Source organism: Priapulus caudatus, unplaced genomic scaffold, assembly GCF_000485595.1.
Source record: "Priapulus caudatus unplaced genomic scaffold, Priapulus_caudatus-5.0.1 Scaffold85, whole genome shotgun sequence".
Taxonomy (NCBI): Eukaryota; Metazoa; Priapulida; class Priapulimorpha; order Priapulimorphida; family Priapulidae; genus Priapulus; species Priapulus caudatus.
Genome location: NW_014577146.1, coordinates 167,218 through 186,973, shown reverse-complemented (window position 1 = coordinate 186,973; position 19,756 = coordinate 167,218). Strand labels below are relative to the sequence as shown.

Sequence of the window (19,756 nt, the reverse complement as noted above, 5' to 3'; positions counted from 1 at the left end):
CTTTCTCTGGCCAATGCACAGACTACAGAAGTGCACACCCGTTAATAACTGTCGCATCCACCTTGTCAACCACGCAAGACGAGATACCCGCTTTTTCTTTAGATCCGACTTAGTTGTTGCTATCCTCATTTTGGCATTGTCTTTGAACATGGAAGTAGAAATAGGCACAGCCCAGATGGTGTTATTTGAAGAAAAGTGGCCAACAGGTTTTAATACTCCTATACCAAAAGAAGTTGTGACAATGGACATAGCTAAAAAATCTGTGCGCGTGGGAAACAAATGTGTATGATGTGAACCTAATCTACTCAAGAGTGCTAGGGTTGCAGCAGACCCGGAACATTGACCTGTCTCATGTACTGAAGCATGAGCTTGCTCCAATACCTACTTCCATGTTCAAAGATAATGCCGAAATGAGGATAGCAACAACTAAGTCGGATCTAAAGAAAAAGCGGGTATCTCGTCTCGCGTGGTTGACAAGGTGGATGCAACAGTTATTGACGGGTGTGCACTTCTGTAGTCTGTGCATTGGCCAGAGAAAGGTACAGCCAAAGATTATGTAGACAATTTCTTTGGATATGTCATGAAAAAAGCTGCTCACTCAGATGTTTACCTAACTTTTGACAGCTACTACGACTATTCAATCAAGAGCGTGGCACGTGGAGCTAAGGCTGGCAAGCATGCAACCTGTCGGCATCATCTAAATCTATCGAGCCCCTTGCCACCCCAAAAGGTTGTGCTCACTGTCAACGAAAACAAAATACAGCTGATAGATATAATATGTGATTATCTGGTAGCGAAGTGTTTATCCAGTGGAGAACCAGTTCGACACAACCTTGTGTTGTATCTGGCCGTGAACCGATTCCAATCGAACTGTTCTGTGGACATCAGAGTAATCGTGCTGACCTACGGACAACCTACGAGGAAGCTGGCGTTACAATGGTACACCAGATACTGCACGTTGCCCATAACCAGGAAGGAGTGCACGGCATCAAAGTTATTTGCGATGATACTGATGTCTTCGTTCTGTTAATGCATTTTTGCAACCAACAGAATGTGAAATGTTCCCTGATAATGGGAGCCACTGGTCAGCTCCGAGAGGGTCTCAGTTGATATACAGGCCTCAGTGAAAAAGAGTAAAGACATTGTGCCACATCTTTTGGCTACCCATGGACTTACTGGCTGTGACTCGGTTGCCAAGCTGCATGAAATTGGAAAAGGCACCGTCATCAACAAGCTGAAAGAAGGGCTCACATTTCAACATTTGGGGGATCTTCACTTATCATTGGATGATGTTATTGCTGAAGCCACAAAGTTCATCGGCGCTTGCTATGGCAGCAAAGAAATAAATGACTTGTCGCAAATTCGAGTTGATCTCTGGTCAAGGAAAATGGGGAAGAAAAACATCACTGCTGCCCCACATCTGAAATCGATACCACCAACGAGTGAGGCGTTCAGGAAAAATGTCTTACGAGCACATGTTCAAATTGCGGTATGGAAGTCAGCCCCTGAGCCAGATCCCCCATTCTTTGACGCTACCGACTATGGATGGTCTCGCGATGAATCCACTAAAACTCTGACTCCAAAAACACTCCCGCCAGATGTGGCTCTTGTGCCACCTGAGGTGTTAGAGTTGCTTCGATGTGGATGTTCAACCGATGAACCATGTAGTACTCAGAGGTGTGGTTATCATACAGGACACTTGCCGTGTACTTTCTTTTGTGCCTGTCATGCAGAATCACACTGTCAAAATCCCTACAACAAGGACATAGAAAGTGGGGCAGATGACGAAAATGAAGAGGTTTCTTATGATGAAATAGAAATTGCCTTGATGATGGAGTGAATACAGGGGATTTGTTGCAGATAGACAGATTAGTAGAAGCTGTATGCGAGAGAATGGTGTGAATTGCAGCAAGAACATTCATTAGCATAATTAATAAATGTGCATTATTAACTTTAACTGATCTGTTGTGCCAAATGATGTATTACTTGATGACTTATCCCGGCATAAACTTCCAAGATGGGTCCATATTGCATCATACCTTCACCCGCTGTACTGAATACCCTCTCGGAAGGCACTGACGTAGCTGGAATACACAATACCCCTGCTGCATAATTGGCTAATACTGGATACTGAAACTGAAACAGTGGGTGCTCGCTTCAGCTTGTATCGCGCGCGCGCGGGCACTCAGGTGAGCATAGGCTATATATAGACTCTCTAGTTGCCGTGCTCTGTGCCTCGCGCACACGTCTGCCCCACTCTGCCCGCGCAGTAGTACCGCGCAGTGCTCCATGCAGTGGCCGCTTACCAGTAATACTGTATGCGTTGTGCACGCATTGTGCTTTCGTAATATATACACCGCCAGTGCATAATTTTCGAGCCCATTAACAATATAGACATAAAGGCAAGTGTCAAGTAATTTATTTCTTGTTATACCACCGTATCGTAAAATATCGATATCCGGAAGTTGTATCGCGATATATCGAGTTTTCAAAATATATTGCAATATACCGATATACCGGTATATCGTTACACCCCTAGACAGCAGCAGTGCATATATTATATATTTTCGGCAATCAGCAGAGCGTCCCGTTGCGCAATCATGCATGTACGTGAGTCGCGCGATCACTGTGTGAGTGGATGTCCGGATGCGTAGCCTGGGGGCTACACGACCGGTTCCGGACGCGTAGCCACTGCGTACTTATTTATACTTATAGCTATACTTATAGTTGTAAGTTATAATTACGCACGAAGGGTCGTTGTCGTATCACTACACTAGTAATAGTATCAGGTACTACATATATGTACCCAAGGTACTTTTAGGTTGTTTAGTATTGTTTATATTTTTATACGAGGTATGTTTAGGGTTAGGGTTAGGGTACACTTCTGTAGTACAAGTCTGGTACACTTTGTGTATACATATATATGTCCTCGGGTACATTAATTTATATGTACTATGCAAGTACCTGATACGACAACGACTCCTTCAGCTATACTTACAACATACAATTACAGAAATTACGTACTTGAAAATCAGCTGAGTTTTTATCGACCGCTGTGCCAATTGTAGGGATTGCATCAAGGTGATATTTGCGTGCTATAGGCCGTTTAGTACCGTTCCCAATTTCATTTTGTAGTCTAGACGCCAGGGAATTTAGTAATCTTCGGCCTGACCACATACTTCGTGAATGTTTCAAGGCGGCTGCCATGTTTGTGATTGAAGGTAGCCTATAATTCGAGACACCACAGATATATAATATTTCGACGGTATACTAGTTCAGAGAAATGCATAGAGAAACGTAGCTCTATATCTATCAAGCTCTTATCTTGTATCTTGTATCTTGGGGTCCCTCTCTTGTATTTCACAAGGCACTGATTCTCAGAGAGCGAGTGGGAAATGGGAATGCTAGGGGAAGTTATAATTCCTTTTTTTTGTGACGGTATAATTCACGTGTGAAATTTGCTAGACGTAGTAGACTGGTGCGTTGAGAACATATAAATAGATTAGCCGAGAACGCACACACTTTTTGTATCTTGTATCTTGTATGCCGTTTGGTACCCATCTACAGCTTCGATCACGTGATACCATGCAGAGCTGTCAGTGGTCATTTCTGTGTGATGGCTGCGCCCATCGCGGTGTTAACCGGTCGTGTAGTGCTCTCTAATGTTGTATGTAGCAATAGCAGGCTGGTTATACCCGTCCGCACAATCACCATGTCACTAAAGGTTAGATAAACAGCGTAGATTTGTCAGTGTCGTGTTTGTCAATATCTTTATCGTTTTTTGTGTGTGACAACGCAGCCACTTTTGACTTTTTAGTTGGCAATGTGAATGTACAGTAGGCCCCCTATTCACTGTATTGTTGTCAACTATTGTAATATTCGCAATGTCATTGTTTACTTTAGTCTTAGCATAGTATGTAATTAATTTATTAAACACTATTAGTACTAGTAGTCATAATATATCTTGTCATTTATTCACAATATAGCAGACTAAGCGTTAGGCAGTGTAATACTAATAGTTGCTTTGTGAGTGCTTTGCGTAGGGCCTATGCTTGCAGCTTTACGAAAGAGGCTTAATTGTAGCATCATATGGTGTGCCTGCGGGCGTGCTTACGTGTGGGCCTGCGCGCGTGCATGTGTGTGCCTGCGTGCGTGCGTGTGTGTGACGTGTGTGTGTGTGTGTGTGTGTGCGCGCGCGCCCGCGAGTGTGTATTAGCTACTGTGCTTGTGTGTATATTTGAGGAAACAGCCCTGGAAAAAAGTCGTCCTGGAAAGTGGAAAAAGAGCCCTGGAAAATGAAAAAGTAGCCCCCGAAATTTTGGGGGGGGGTTAGCAAAAAGAGCCCTGGAAATTTTTTTTTTTTACTGATACGTATCTTACTGCAGACTGTGTATAGATGAAACGGAGTTATATGTCAATTGCACTGCTTCATATATAGCTCCTCTGACCTATGGGATAAATAATGATGCCATAAAGCAGGTATAATTATAACTGCTATTAAACATGACTTTGCTTGGTTGGGTATTAAACAATTAAGTAGGTTGGACCTGTGAAATTCAGGTTCAATGGATATGAGTTCATTCATTTTTATATTTACAAAACAATGCTGTTTTGATACAAAATTATGTTATGGTTTGCATTCATGAAAACTCCAATATATTGCACATTTTCTCTAAACACACATCGTAGCATGAAAATCAGTAGAGCGTCGTGTTGCCTCTTTTGTTCTGATAGTCCAGTTGTGAAAAGCCCTTTTTGGGGTGAACGTGGTTTCTGCGTCCCCACAAAGTTTTTTTGCGGAATTTGTATCTTTGACGGGTGCAGATTAAGAATCTGGATGATGCCGGCGTGGCACCCTTGGGCATTTTGCATAATATGCAAATTAACGCGGCCATTACCGAAATTTGAGGTTTTGGCCTTATCTCGCTTGCTTTACAAGACTGAAGTAAAATTCTGGTGTCTACTTCGCAGTTTTCAGCGTTTCTGGTTCTGTTTAGGTCATCCCAACATGATTTGATCATTTTCATATGCATAATATACAATTAACGCGATCATTACAGAATTTGAGGTTTTGGTCATAAACTCGCGTGCTTAACAAGATAAATACATATATTGTTGCTTTACAAGATATATATTACAGTGGTCTCGATGATATCCTGAAGTCAGTTTTGGTGAGTGCAGAACATGCTGTCAGGGAAGAAGTTCCCACAGAATGTCAGGGCAATTCGTCTTGTTATGGAAGAAGTATTGTGTAAGGTTGTTGAAAACCTCGATAACTATGAGGACACTGATTATTCCTAGAGGCGCGCTGTCCGATGCAGAGCAAAGACAACACGACTGTGGGTGGACTGTTTAAATCAAGCCAGTTCTTTTGATGATAGTGTTTGTACGGGCAGCAGCCGCAAGGGCGATGGCCCTGCATCGGTGGGTTGTTCAAGAAATGATGCCTTATTCTTCGCAGCTGGACATCATAACTACGCTTGATATCATATGACTCTATTATCTTCGAGCTATGGAAAGACTTCCTAATGAAATCCTGGAGAAATTCGTTAAGGGATGAACATGTGATGCGCCACAAGCCAGGCTTTGGACTGGCATTTGTCTGATATGTATAAGAGACCACATTCATGAGGTAAGGAAAGGACCTAAAGGGCATAATAAGCAATTACATTGAAGCAATCGGGCCGTGAAACATTGGCGCTTTTCAGCATGCACGTTTGTTGCACGTTGCAAATGATGTGCAACAATCACACAAAGACGGACAAAGGTAGAGGGTCATCACACAGGGGGGGAACATCCGCAACAAGCTGGAGGTTTCCACTGATCCGCCCTTGATCGACTGACCACCCAGATGAAATGTGAAATAGTTACTGGCAGATATGTCAGCATCGTCTGTCAATGTAGACAAGTCAGTAGAAATAGGCACAGCCCAGATGGTGTTATTTGAAGAAAAAGTGGCCAACAGGTTTTAATACTCCTATACCAAAAGAGTTGTGACAATGGACATAGCTAAAAATTCTGTGCGCTGGGGAAACAATGTGTATGATGTGAAGCCTAATCTACTCAGAGTGGCTAGGGTTGCAGGCAGACCCGGAACATGACGCTGTCTCATGTACTGAGCATGAGCTTGCTCCAATACCTACTTCCATGTTCAAAAGATAATGCCGAAATGAGGATAGCAAACAACTAAGTCGGATCTAAAGAAAAAGCGCGGTATCTCGTCTCGCGTGGTTGACAAGGTGGATGCAACAGTTTATTGACGGGTGTGCACTTCTGTAGTCTGTGCATTGGCCAGAGAAAGGTAACAGCCAAAGATTATGTAGACAATTTCTCTGGATATGTCATGAGAAAAGCTGCTCACTCAGATGTTTACCAACTTTTGACAGATTACTACGACTATTCAATCAAGAGCGTGGCAGTGGAGCTAAGGCTGCAAGCATGCAACCTGTCGCATCATCTAAATCTATCGAGCCCTTGCCACCCCAAAAGGTTGTGCTCACTGTCAACGAAAACAAAATACAGCTGATAGATATAATATGTGATTATCTGGTAGCGAAGTGTTTATCCAGTGGAGAACCAGTTCGACACAACCTTGTGTTGTATCTGGCCGTGAACCGATTCCAATCGAACTGTTCTGTGGACATCAGAGTAATCGTGCTGACCTACGGACAACCTACGAGGAAGCTGGCGTTACAATGGTACACCAGATACTGCACGTTGCCCATTAACCAGGAAGGAGTGCACGGCATCAAGTTATTTGCGATGATACTGATGTCTCGTTCTGTTAATGCATTTTTGCAACCAACAGAATGTGAATATGTTCCTGATAATGGGAGCCACCTGGTCAGCTCCGAGAGGGTCTCAGTTGATATACAGGCCTCAGTGAAAAAGAGTAAAGACATTGTGCCACATCTTTTGGCTACCATGGACTTACTGGATGTGACTCGGTTGCCAAGCTGCGCATGAAATTGGAAAAGGCACCGTCATCAACAAGCTGAAAGAAGGGCTCACATTTCAACATTTGGGGATCTTCACTTATCATTGATGATGTTATTGCTGAAGCCACAAAGTTCATCGGCGCTTGCTATGGCAGCAAAGAAATAAATGACTTGTCGCAAATTCGAGTTGATCTCTGGTCAAGGAAAATGGGGAAGAAAAACATCACTGCTGCCCCACATCTGAAATCGATACCACAACGAGTGAGGCGTTCAGGAAAAATGTCTTACGAGCACATGTTCAAATTGCGGTATGGAAGTCAGCCCCTGAGCCGATCCCCATTCTTTGACGCTACCGACTATGGATGGTCTTGCGATGAATCCACTAAAACTCTGACTCCAAAAACACTCCGCGCCAGATGTGGCTCTTGTGCACCTGAGGTGTTAGAGTTGCTTCAATGTGGATGTTCAACCGATTAACCATGTAGTACTCAGAAGTGTGGTTGTCCTACAGGACACTTGCCGTGTACTTTCTTTTGTGCCTGTCATGCAGAATCACACTGTCAAAATTCCTACAACAAGGACATAGAAAGTGGGGCAGATGACGAAAATGAAGAGGTTTCTTTTGATGAAATAGAAATTGCCTTGATGATGGAGTGAATACAGGGATTTGTTGCAAGATAGACAGATTAGTAAGAAGCTGTATGCGAGAGAATGGTGTGAATTGCAGCAAGAACATTCATTAGCATAATTAATAAATGTGCATTATTAACTTAAACTGATCTGTTGTTGCCAAATGTGTAATGTATTACTTGATGACTTATCCCGGCATAAACTTCCAAGATGGGTCCATATTGCATCATACCTTTTGCATGGAATATCATTCATAATACCGGTGTACAAGGTTATTGAGCGATATGATCCCTAATTAGCATAATTATGCATATGCAAATGGCCAAATCAGTTTTGATTGGTCTAATCAGAATCAGATACTCTGAGAACCTTAAAGTAGACACCACATTTGCTTTGTCATCCTTTATAATAAGCGTGTTGCGGGCCAAAAATGAAATTTTGGTAATGGCCGCCCTAATTTACATATTATGGATATGCAAATGAGCAAATCATTTTGGCTTTGGCCTAATCTGAATCAGAGACCCTAAAAACCTAGGGGTAGACACAAAAATCATACGTTTATCTTTTCAAATAAGCCATGCAGTTATGACCAAATAATGAAAGTTTAGTAATGGCCGCCTTGATATGCATATTACGCAAAATGCCCAAGGGTACCAGACCGGCATCATCCGGATTCTCAATCAGCACCCCTCAAAGGTATAAAATCCGCAAAAAACTTTGTGGGGACGCCAAAACCACGTTAGGTGCTCTACAGCTGGACTATGATTTTTACTTGAAAGAAAGTTAGACAGTGTATGCAGTCTACACATTTCAATCATGTGTCGTTCACATAAAAAAAAATTATATTCTACTCTTTATATACATTTTCTTTTCTTATCTTCAATTGTGATATATTCAAGTAACCTTAACAAAATTATATGACAAAGGTGACAAAATTCTATAACCCAAGTGAGTAATGGCTAGATAAAAAAATTTAATAACTCAGTAAATATCATTTTGGATGGGATTAAATTGAAGCAATAATTTGGTTCTATTAGGCATTAAATATATTAGACTTATAATGTTGCATTGTTTCACAATCTAATGGGACAGCTGATCCCATTCTCCTGGAAGCTATCCCATATGTGAGTGTCTGTGGCATCTTGTAACTTGTAAGTGTAGAACTCTTTATAACTACCACCTGAAAATATTTGTTATGGTACTCACCGTACTAGCAGTCAAGTTTTGCTTTAATTGAAAGAAAAATTAACTGAGTAACATATAAAGGAGGTGCACTTGTAAAATTATTATTAATTCAGTTCATTGCATGTTATTGTTTAGAGCACATTTGGTTAACAATATACAATTTTCTGGACATTTTTTCTGAGTTTGAGTAGGAATTGTATGTGTTTGGTTTACTCGTGCCTTTAGCAATTTTTAGTTTCGTATTATAAATGTTTGAATTCATGATTCTGTTTTGTTGTAAATTGCATGGTTCATGTGTAGCATTTATCTATCAACTATTAACAATAAGTTTCTTTTAGAGGTGATCTTATTTTTTCCCTTGATACAGATTCACCTATATATTGTTGAGGGAATATCAATAAAACGTGTGCACCAGCCAAGTTTTACTATTTTATTGTCTATGCACAGACTGTAACATGAACATTGGAACCAAACATTTTAAACAAAATTGGTGTAATGTTTCAACCATCAGTTATCTGTGTGGGGAAATTTGTTTAGATCAAGGTCACACGAGATGTTTTACTAGCTACACTATATTATTATACAGTATACAGTCACTTGTTGGAAAAAGTTGGAAAGACATTTTGTAGTGGACAAAGTACAGCATATGTAAACATGTGTGTACTGATATATTATCTATGGGAATATCTATTTATCACGCCTGTTTATCAAGTTAATACCAGTATTATATTGTACTGGCATTGGTAGCCACTAGGCAGTTTTATGTTAGACGGATCAAGAGTAGTTTCATTTTAGAGAAGTGCCAGATTTCGTACCGACCAAAGAAAGTCGAAGTTTATGCCAAAGAGTGTACATAGCAACCAGGTGTTAATTTGTACTATGGTGTGTATTCTTATTATTTAAGTGTATATGGTTTGTTTCATGGCCTATTTTAAGAAATGCTGGGCACAGAGTACGCCTTAACTGCTTTTGGCACATTTATAGGAGCTTTGTGTGGATCGATTACATGATACTGAAAATGTCTTTCCTGTAGATGAATTTTGCAATATAGGAAATTAATTTTTGTTGCATATGGTCTCATTGCAGAAGGGCTTGCTTTTAGGAGTGTACGAAGAGGAAGCAGGTGTGAAGTTTACATCTGCAGCAGAAGACTTCAACAAAAAGACTGCTGGGAAGCTAGCTGAACTTATTAAATGGTACGCAAGCATATTTGTGTAATATTTCATTGTTGGAAATAGCTGCTCATTGCACAGTCTTGGACTGGTAACTTTTGAACTGGACTGGCTGATTTTTACAGATTTTATCACAGGTTATATAGTAGGGAAAAAATCCATATCATGACTGGCTGGGTTTTCAGACTTATTTCCAAGACAGAATATGTGTCAGATTACTTTCGAAATGAAACATTTCCTTTACAACCGTGCAACTATCTTTTTTAACGATACTCAATCTTTCACTACATGTAGTTTTATTTAAAGTACCTGTTCACCCCCAAATTTAACACTTTATTATATCGAATAACATATAGGTTCTACCTATGGTTCTACATAGGGTGGCACAGTGATCCTCTATATTCCATTATCCATAAATGCCTGGATTTCCAGGCCCTAATTTCACTCCTGTAGTTTCATATAAGATATGGGGTTGGTTCATGACGAAATCTGTCATATCAGGTGACTTATCTCATAGTTTGTGTTTGTTTGTCAGTGCATGTTGTCTTTTTAGGGTGTTATTAAAATAGAATACATTTATTATTTAGTGCTGGACCAACACTGAAAAAAGGCAAAAGGAGAATATTCTACAATTTAGAGGTATTATTATAACCATTTAATTATGTAACATTGAATGTAAACATGTCAACATATTTATATGGCATTTTGAATTTGCATGTGTTTTTCATCATATTGAAATTACAAAATGAAGCTGAACTGCGAGTGAATTATTGCAACTGTATTAACGGACTTTAATCTAATTGAGTTCAATTTCTGTTGGCTGTGCAGGAATACCAATGTGTATCTGTCGTAGGACTTGGCAAGCATGGCATAAAATTCAATGAGCTTGAAGAGAAGGATGAGGCAAAGGAGAATATCAGGACTGCTGTTGCAGGTATCTAGGGCTGTGATTTGATGCGTAGGCATACTAATAATTTCTAGGTTATTCCTTAGAATAATATAAGCAGAGATCTTTTCCTGATCTAAACAACTAATCAGATTTTGATTGGCTTGCTAGGCTACCTGACATTAATTGTGAATGTTCAGCTAAGGAATGAATGAAAAGGTTCAGTGGGCGATGACCACAACTATGAGATAAACAAAACCATTCATTGTAGTGTAAATAGTTATAGTCTCATTCGTATTTTCATAACGTGTTGACTACTTTGCTAGTTGGCTCCTGGCACATTGCTGATCATTCCACAGCTATATTGAAACTTCTCACTAAGTTCCTAACATCTGTGAACACCTCTATTATCAAAATAAATTCAGACAGGAGTAGCTGTTATTGATGACTGTTGCATGTTATCTTAGCAGCAACTTTCTTGTAGAATTTTACCATAGAACTACCTTATTTCTTCTTATAGAATGCTGCATATGGCTATATTGTCTTTGCCTGTGAACGATTAGTTGGAGTTTTATAATTATGGCGTTTAGGATATTGAACGTTGACTGACAGGTTTTGCCATTTACAGGTGGAGCCACAGACCTTAGAGAAGTTGGAGCAACTAGTATTGACATTGACCCTTGTGGCAGTGCTCAAGGTACATGCATTAACAATGTGTGGTTGATTCCTAACTGTTGATATATTATGATTCATTTCACAAACCATATGTTGAAGGAAACCACCTGTATAGCTGTCAACGTCCATGAAAAGATGCTAAATTCACTTTGGTTTTGTTTTTAAAAGCTGCTGCTGAAGGAGCAAGCCTGAAGCTTTTCTCATATGATGAGCTAAAGAGTGAAAAAAGTCGGAAGCCAACAGTTGCCATAAATTGTTACAAAGACTTTGGAAGGTAAGTGCATAAATTTGCCTCCACCATAATTATAGGTAATGTTCATCCTAAGGTTTCAAAACACAAGGGAAATGTTTGAGTGAAATTTATGCTAGCTAAGTATGACGAAGTATTGGATTTAATCAGTAAGAATCGTAGACCAGGTTACATCCATGAAAAGTGGAAAACGAGCAGAAATTTACCTAGCAGCTGGTTGTGCCAGCAGATTAATGATAACAATTAAAATGTTAAATGATATCAGGCTGTAGTGTTTCACCCAGTAGAAAATAATGTGAGAGGTGCTATATATCATATAAGTGCATCCTTACCGAGTGGGGGGAGTCCAAACCAAATTTGTTCAGAAAAAAACTCATTTTTATTTTACATGATAAAAATGTAAAACTTAATTTTTCGTACACTTCTTGATCATATGCTAGCCCCACCAAGCACAATAGACAGTATAATGGAGTTCTAAATATATTAAATGAAATGTATTTCTACTGTGGTTTGTATAGGAATTATGATATTTTTTAATTGTGCATGCTAATGTTTAATTGTTTATCATGATTTGGCTTAGTCTGGTGTATTTTGTCATTGCAGAGCTGAAGAATGGACCAAGGGACTTCTGCTTGGAGACTCACAGAACTTTGCACGTAGGCTAGCGGAGGCTCCAGCCAATAAGATGACACCAACCATCTTTGCCCAATCGGTTATTGATAAACTACAGGGTATACAAAACGTGGAGGTACATGCCAGGTGGGTTAATTTTGATAACTGTGCATTTGTATCTAAATATGACTGGTCATTGTTTAAACTGAACTCTTTCCATAGCAACAATTCAGCTTGTATTGTGGTCTTATGATATTTAAGTAAATATTAGTATAATTAAATCTTAAATTAAAGTGAACCTGAACAGTGAAATTAGTATTCATATTTCTGTTAGTGTACATGGCTGATGCAGCTTCCAAATTTGATAACATGGCAGCCGTAGATAGCACTATAGCATAGTATCTTGTGTAATAGTGTACATACAATGCTACAATTAAACAAATGTTATTACCACTACTACTGTTGCTGATAATCCTACTGCAATTATTAATAATAATTATAATATTATTATTAACAATAACAAGTAATAATGATTTTATAATGCAGAGACAAGCAGTGGGCCACAGAGAAGAAGATGGGATCATTCCTTAGTGTGGCACAGGGGTCATACGAGCCACCAGTATTCTTAGAGATGACATATAATGGTGGCCAACAGGGTGCAGCTCCTTTGGTTCTTGTAGGAAAGGGCATCACGTTCGATAGGTACCAATACCACTAGGATCGATGCTATACCACTATCATATCATGTGTTGCGATGATCAACTCTTAGCAGTAAGCTAGCTGAGTGGTAAACATGTAATAGTAATAGCGTGTGTAGTGACTTTCATAACAAGAGTATACAGGTCACCATGGACATTTGCATTACATTGGTAATTGCTGTTTCGCCATGTCTGTGTTTTATTAATCGTGGTTCTATTTGAAACACTAGTGGCGGTATCTCATTGAAGCCAAGTGCCAACATGGACAAGATGCGTGCAGATATGGGTGGAGCAGCTGTGGTAGCTGGTGCCATGAATGCTATCGCTAAGCTGAAGCTACCTATCAATGTTATAGGTGAGACCATTTGCCCATGAAACACTGCATATGATATGCTTGATACAGCTTTAATCAAAATACATGGCAAAAAAGTTTTTTTCAGTGAATTATGGAACAATATTAGTATTACATGTGCCTATTCTGGGATCCTGGATATCTGTATTCCACCGCATGCAAATATAATTAAAGTTTTGTATTATAGAATGGATTGGTAAGGGTACCTTTATTATTACTAGTTTAAGTGTGTGTTAATCCATCTGTGTGCATACTGTTCGCCCTGTTATTTTTAAGTATTTGGGTGGTTAACTTACAATATGTTGTTTGTTTGTTACAGCTTAGTTACAAATGTATAAGTTTTTTTTTACATTATTTAATGTTTTACTAGGCCTAACACCGCTGTCAGAGAACATGCCAGGTAGAAATGCATCGAGACCAGGTGATGTGGTGACTGCTATGAATGGAAAGACTATTCAAATTGACAACACCGATGCCGAGGGCAGACTCGTCTTAGCTGATGCGCTCTGCTATGCTGACACATTGAAGCCAGTAGCCATTGTGGACATGGCAACATTAACTGGTATGTGGTACATGCGCATGCACAGATCATGGACGATGCAGTTGGGCATGCAAGCACTGAGACATGCATGCACACACACTCACATGTGTGCACGTACTTGCATGCATGCGTGGATGCACGCATATTACATTCTAGTATACAATGCCTTCCCGATCTTGCAACGTCATGCTCAAGAAAGAGGGGAAAGGGTCCACTGAGGTCGATGTTTAGGGCTAATTTCTACTTCTCTGATTGATAACATTTATGTTGTGTTCTTTTGTGTGTAGGTGCTATGAGAATTGCACTAGGAGGGGCAGCAGCTGGTGTGTTTACCAACTCTACAGCCCTGTGGGGTATCTTGCACAAGGTACAGCTACATTGTGCAGTATGCATTGTAATACTTTATTGCGGGTCAAGGTACTGTAGTTTCTTTTTAGCGGTACCGGTGACAATTAATTTAAAACAGTGTAGCATTACTACGTGGTGCAAGTAATACCTTATATGTGTGTGATGGTGTTGTGATACTTATTATTCAGTGTTAAGTTTAAGAAATGTAGCTAGTGTGTCATACCTATGTTCCTATGTGTAACCTTATAGATATGGCATACAGGCAAGCACAATAGGGTGTTATTGTGTAGGTGGAAGGAAGATGGTAATGGCCCATCTTGCACTGCCATCGTTCATATGTCATTGCATTGCTGTGTTACAGGCTGGCACAGAGACAGGAGATAGAGTTTGGAGAATGCCCTTGTGGGATTTCTACTCTAAGCACGTGACAGATTGCCAGCTTGCTGATGTCAACAATATTGGCAATCATTCGCCAGCTGGTGGTGCCTGCACTGCTGCTGCTTTTCTCAAGGTTAACTGATAGATAATTTGACAAGTCAATAATTTCACCTAATTCAAAGGCAAAATTCAAAATACCATTGTATGCGTGATATAATTGCCAACGTGTGATCAGGTTTGATTTATTAGAGTTTATATCAGCTTATATTCTCACTTCCAAGACATAGTATAAAAACATCTGATTTTCATGTACCCACATGCATACTTGCTATGTGTACTACTATTGAACTCGTAGCTAGTAACTTTACTTTTTCATTAACTGCCAACAGGAGTTTGTATTGTGTGACCAGTGGATGCATATGGATATTGCTGGTGTTATGGAGAACAAGGATGAGGTGCCATACTTGGGCAAAGGCATGGGTGGTATGTAGTCTCAGATCATTGGTTAAATAAGTTCACAAGCTTCCAGCAGAACCAAATTTCTTCTAGAGCTTCCAGCAAGTTATTTTACCACACAATTATGCAGCAACTATGGCCTATGGTACATGAGATGGGGGGATTCTACGTGTTACAAGGGTACTAACTAGTGTGTTCCTAGTAATGCACGGCCTTTAATCCCTTACAATGATTCAGAGTTGTAGACTCACAAGGTCTTCTAAATTCGGCATTCTTGAGTCTTCAAAATATCCAACATAACTACCCTTGTATTTATCTGTTCTGACAATATAATGTTGTGTAATTCTACTGACATCATAACATGTAAGAATAGTGTAAGACACGCATGGAACTGAATGCTGATGTCTACTTCTCGATGCTTTACAGGTCGACCTACCAGAACCATAGTGGAGTTTGTGGAAAGGTTCCATAAAAATCAGTAATTCTCAGTTAGAGAAACTGCCTGAATTTGGATGAGCAACAATGACAAAACGAAATGGTGAATGAAATTATTCAACAGACAAAGAGGAATCAGGGATGGTTGCTCTCTTACTCTACTTTAGTGCTAACCGTGTATTGAATTTAGCTTGTAATTATTTTCTCTGCCGATGACTTCTGTGACCGCCATTGAAAATTCACAATATATTATTTCATCATTGCAAAATGTTTGTTCTCAGAGCGTTGGGCCAATTATGGAGAAGTCATGGTGCTTTATATACTTTCTGATTAAAAACATTCAAAAAAAGATTAAAGTTTACGCTAACAAATATTTTATTAGTTACATGTTAATTAATAAATAATACATGATTAAAATAAATAGTGCTGGTTAATAGCCTTCATTACATAAGTCCCAATAATAATATCTCGGCAACAAATTATTATATATTAAAAAATAAATATTACTGTGGATAATTTGATACGCAAGGTACGTGAGAACCTTTTTGGCCTCGTGACTTGTCACTGAATCTGCTGAATGCAGTTACATTTCTAGTTGTAATAAAAGGCAATGTGCAGTTAACAAGTGTATTTTGACTGTCGCAAGTCGTCACGTATACACAGCGTTGGTTCCCATCGTGGAGATTCACACGCGTAGTGTGTGTACCTCTCGTAAACAAATCGCTCGTCACTCATGATTGTGCAAAAATTGTTGACGATGCTCTGCGATACTCTTGAAGTAACATGTGTGCACTCGGGTCGACTTAGCTCACGTATGCAGCAGGTCCGACGTTTGCTGATCTTCGTAGGCGGGAATGTAGCAGCTGTAAGAGGGACATGTTGGCTGTGTAGTCTACGCTACGTCCTCGCCGCCTGCCCGTCCGAAGTCTATCCATGCCTCTGTTGCGTCGATGCGCCATCATTCTATTGCCGATCCTTCCCTCTGCCCGTTGGCGCCGCATGCCGCATTCTACCTCGAGTGTGCTGACCTAAAATAAACAGTGCGTTAACAGAGTCTCATTCGTTGTAAATTTGCAGGTTCCGAATAAAATCCACAAATAGTGACTCGCGGTGGTTTGGTTCAATCGCAGAGCTAGAGAGTGTTGCTGTCTAACATCGTTATACACGCAATAGTCACAACCAACTAGAACAGTCTTCTCCTTGCAGTCAGTGAATTTACTGTAAACTTTAGCCAGCTAATTTATTTTTACCAGCAGTATCAGCAGAAGATATGTCCACGTAGATGCCTTCATTGTACGGTGTAGGTGTCGTCGTTTGCGGATTCACTCACTCGTAGCTTGTAACACTAGGTTGGTGCTAGTACTCCCTATATTGCTATGTAGGAATTTCTTGCTCTCTCTACTATTTCTAAATCCTATATATACACTTCGAGTAAAACTGACATTGACCCACAAAGCTATAGTTTGGAGCGACATGAATTGATTGTTTCACTGTTACACGCTCTTGCTTTCTCGCGTGTTTATGCGCTCGTCACTCATTGATAAATTCTTATTTGTCTGGCCGTAGATGCAAGGCTATGTCCTGTTCCACGACATTGACCCGCCGATTGTGCTCGAACTCGCAACTCATTCATGATTTTCAATGGTGAATATATAAAAACAAACAAGTCGGGCGGATAACGGAGAAAAATCTACTTTGCACATACTACATACCGACCTTTGCATGAGTCTACATTTATATCTCTATATATATATATATATATATATATACGCACGAATGTCGTAACACGTATGCGTATACGTATATAATGTATAACGTTGCATTCCTTACAGTAACTGATATACTAGTCGGCTCTCGGCAATAGATGTTTTCTTGTCGGAGTGCCATGTTCTGTTCCGCGTACGCCCGGCTGCGACGCGACTAGACAAGTTTATCAACGTCGCTAGTAACAAGTTGGCGGTTGATTTCTAAGTCACCGCAGTTGATGAATAACATCTCAAATCGTGAACCATTTGTGTTCCGCCGCGGGCGCGCGACATTGTGCGTGAATTCGTTTTAACGCGCCTTGCCTGTCTGAGGATAATTGTGTCGACAGCAAATTTTTCTTCGCGCTGTCAGCCGACTTTCGTTTTCCACAATGAAACAAACAAACGATCAAAAAGGCATTACCATCTACGCAACACACAATTCTGTGTACGCGCTGTGAAATGACACGCGGTTAGCCTTGTTGTGGGCGTAGGGCGACTTACTCACCAGGTCACTTTTAGAGGGCGACCTATGCGTCGCGTAAGGTCGCCCTCACTAGTTGTGCTTTTATGTGCTGATGCGGATCATTGTTATGGTAAATGTGAAGGTGTGATCTCATGGCGACTGCTGTTCGCTTCTATAATAGATTGGCCGTGCAGCTACGGGTCGTGGTCGTCGTGTCATTTTGACGGAACGTTGCAGTAGTATACGCGAGTTGAATGCCGATTCTAAGGAATTCTTAGTACTGACGTTGCTCTGAATTGCTCGGCCTTGACTCATAATGTCAAAGTGGGGAATTTCACTTGTATATGCGACTATTTCACCCATAATTTCATTTAAGAAAATCTATGCCATATTTTTATCTAATTCTTTGCGAAGATATAACCTACTCGATTAGATAAACGAATACGGAACATACAATGAGTACAACAACAATACAAGGAGTAGAAAAGGTAATGTAAGAGCAATATTATTTATTGTGCAAAAATAATTACCTATTAAAAACGGGTTTTTATTTGTAAAATTTATATTCACAGTTTATAAAAAATAATAATATTCATTTTCATTCAAGCTCGTTCACCTAATTTTGCCGTTCGTGCATTCCATAGTTCATTACAGAAGCAGTATCTTTGTAGACTTGGGAGCTCTATGCAGTCGGACTGACCTTTGTATGAATTAATGCGACTAATATCTCCCATCACTTCGAACGTGTCCGCTTCTTCGTTGTGACGCACAGTTGCTTCAAATAAACCTCCACCAGGTGTCGCTTGTACGGTCAATAGATAGTCCACCATGGTTACCGTACGGTTGCCGAACTTTAGTTTTTTATCCTTGATGTCGTTCTCCATGCGCTCGTCCTTGATAAGACTGAGAGCGGCGTCATTGACACGTGACATCATGCCATCTTTCACCCGCGCTAGTCGCAACCGCACACACTTGTCAACGTGCGGATAAAGAAGTGCGTTGAGTGCCGTGATAACGAGCTCGCTGCCACGAACCACGGCCGGGGCGGTGACGCTGACGGACGTGTGTACCTGACACGTGCACCAATGAGGAGCAATGCCGGCGTTCTCACAAGTCCGCTCCTCAGGAATCGTGTTAAATAGACTCATTGCGCGTTCACCGACATCGTGTCTTCTCGTATTGCCGTCGAAGTGAAGCAGGTTTAGCAGCGTCTCGTGTATATCGAATGGAGTCGTCAGGCGTCTCGTGTTCGTCTGCAGGTTGTGCACAACACGCGGATACTTGCGTCGTAACCGCTCCGGTAAGGCGACAAAGCAGAACGGCAGTCTCTCCTCGAGTTTGCCGACGTAAGTCTCGAGAATATCACCGTACCGCAAGCCGTGGTCGCTGAGTAAAACTACGGCCGTATTCTCGAGCGCGCCCGATTTCTTCAGGTTGGCGAAGAAGTCGCGATAGTATCGGTCGACGGCGTGCAGCAGATGCGGCGTGTCGTGCGACAAGCGCGAGATCCACGCGACAGCGAGATGCGATTTGTCGCGGAACTCGCGCGCGTACTCGAGCAACCACGCCAGCATGATCTCCGTCTCCGTGCGCGCGCCTACGCAGTTCTTGTCGCTGTGTTGGAACACCACCGATTGCTCCACGGCGAGACTCAGTGGTCGGTGGTAGTAGTCTGTGGGCTGCTTGCGGAAGCCTGCGCGCATGTAGTTGAATGTAGCTGCCTCGCCGACGTCCTCGGCGAACAGTGTGCGGTAACCGCGCTCCTCGAAATCCTTCCAAATGAACCTGCGTGACATGACATGACAGAGACATTTGCGATCAGTTGGTCGCGGATATACCAGTAATATCGATAGCACATGAATTGCATCTACACGCACGCGCGCACGACGCACGCACGTACGCACGCACGCACGCACGCACGCACGCACGCACGCACGCACACACACACACACATATATATATATATATATATATATATATATATATATA

At 40.9% G+C, this 19,756-nt stretch overlaps 3 protein-coding genes across 7 annotated transcripts in view; 1 reads left to right on the top strand and 2 right to left on the bottom strand.

Annotated features, from left to right (window-relative positions):
- Positions 1-3,471, bottom strand: part of LOC106804741 (methylcrotonoyl-CoA carboxylase beta chain, mitochondrial-like) — a 66,883-nt gene extending 63,412 nt beyond the window's left edge. For both annotated transcript variants that reach the window (XR_001393357.1, XM_014806063.1), the window contains exon 1: positions 3,025-3,471. Coding sequence is in view for 1 of the 2 variants with exons in the window: in XM_014806063.1 (XP_014661549.1) it covers positions 3,025-3,207 (183 nt within the window). In the remaining variant the exon portion in view is untranslated. The remainder of the gene's footprint in view (positions 1-3,024) is intronic.
- A 135-nt stretch (positions 3,472-3,606) lies between these two features.
- LOC106804742 (cytosol aminopeptidase-like) lies at positions 3,607-16,680 on the top strand. 2 transcript variants are annotated; one of them, XM_014806064.1, is made up of 14 exons: positions 3,607-3,724; positions 9,840-9,949; positions 10,513-10,564; positions 10,754-10,859; positions 11,440-11,508; positions 11,655-11,760; positions 12,340-12,495; positions 12,895-13,050; positions 13,277-13,401; positions 13,769-13,960; positions 14,227-14,306; positions 14,649-14,798; positions 15,055-15,148; positions 15,548-16,680. In XM_014806064.1, the coding sequence occupies exons 1-14, from the start codon at positions 3,617-3,619 to the stop codon at positions 15,601-15,603; spliced, it is 1,560 nt and encodes a 519-aa protein (XP_014661550.1). In that variant the 5' UTR covers positions 3,607-3,616; the 3' UTR covers positions 15,604-16,680. The 2 variants fall into 2 exon arrangements, with proteins under 2 accessions (XP_014661550.1, XP_014661551.1); XM_014806065.1 differs by lacking the exon at positions 3,607-3,724 and adding an exon at positions 9,480-9,635.
- Positions 16,681-18,247: 1,567 nt separating this feature from the next.
- LOC106804739 overlaps positions 18,248-19,756 on the bottom strand; it is an 8,788-nt gene continuing 7,279 nt past the window's right edge. For all 3 annotated transcript variants that reach the window (XM_014806061.1, XM_014806060.1, XM_014806062.1), the window contains one exon: positions 18,248-19,552. In XM_014806061.1, the coding sequence (XP_014661547.1) occupies positions 18,370-19,552 (1,183 nt within the window). In that variant the 3' untranslated portion in view covers positions 18,248-18,369. The remainder of the gene's footprint in view (positions 19,553-19,756) is intronic.

Bases quoted from the DNA above. Each gene is read 5' to 3' on its own strand.
- LOC106804742 (XM_014806064.1), top strand. From the start codon at position 3,617: ATGGCTGCGCCCATCGCGGTGTTAACCGGTCGTGTAGTGCTCTCTAAT. The intron at 12,496-12,894 runs GTGGGTTAATTT...TTTATAATGCAG, and splicing joins AACGTGGAGGTACATGCCAG to AGACAAGCAGTGGGCCACAG. The intron at 13,961-14,226 runs GTATGTGGTACA...TTTTGTGTGTAG, and splicing joins GGACATGGCAACATTAACTG to GTGCTATGAGAATTGCACTA.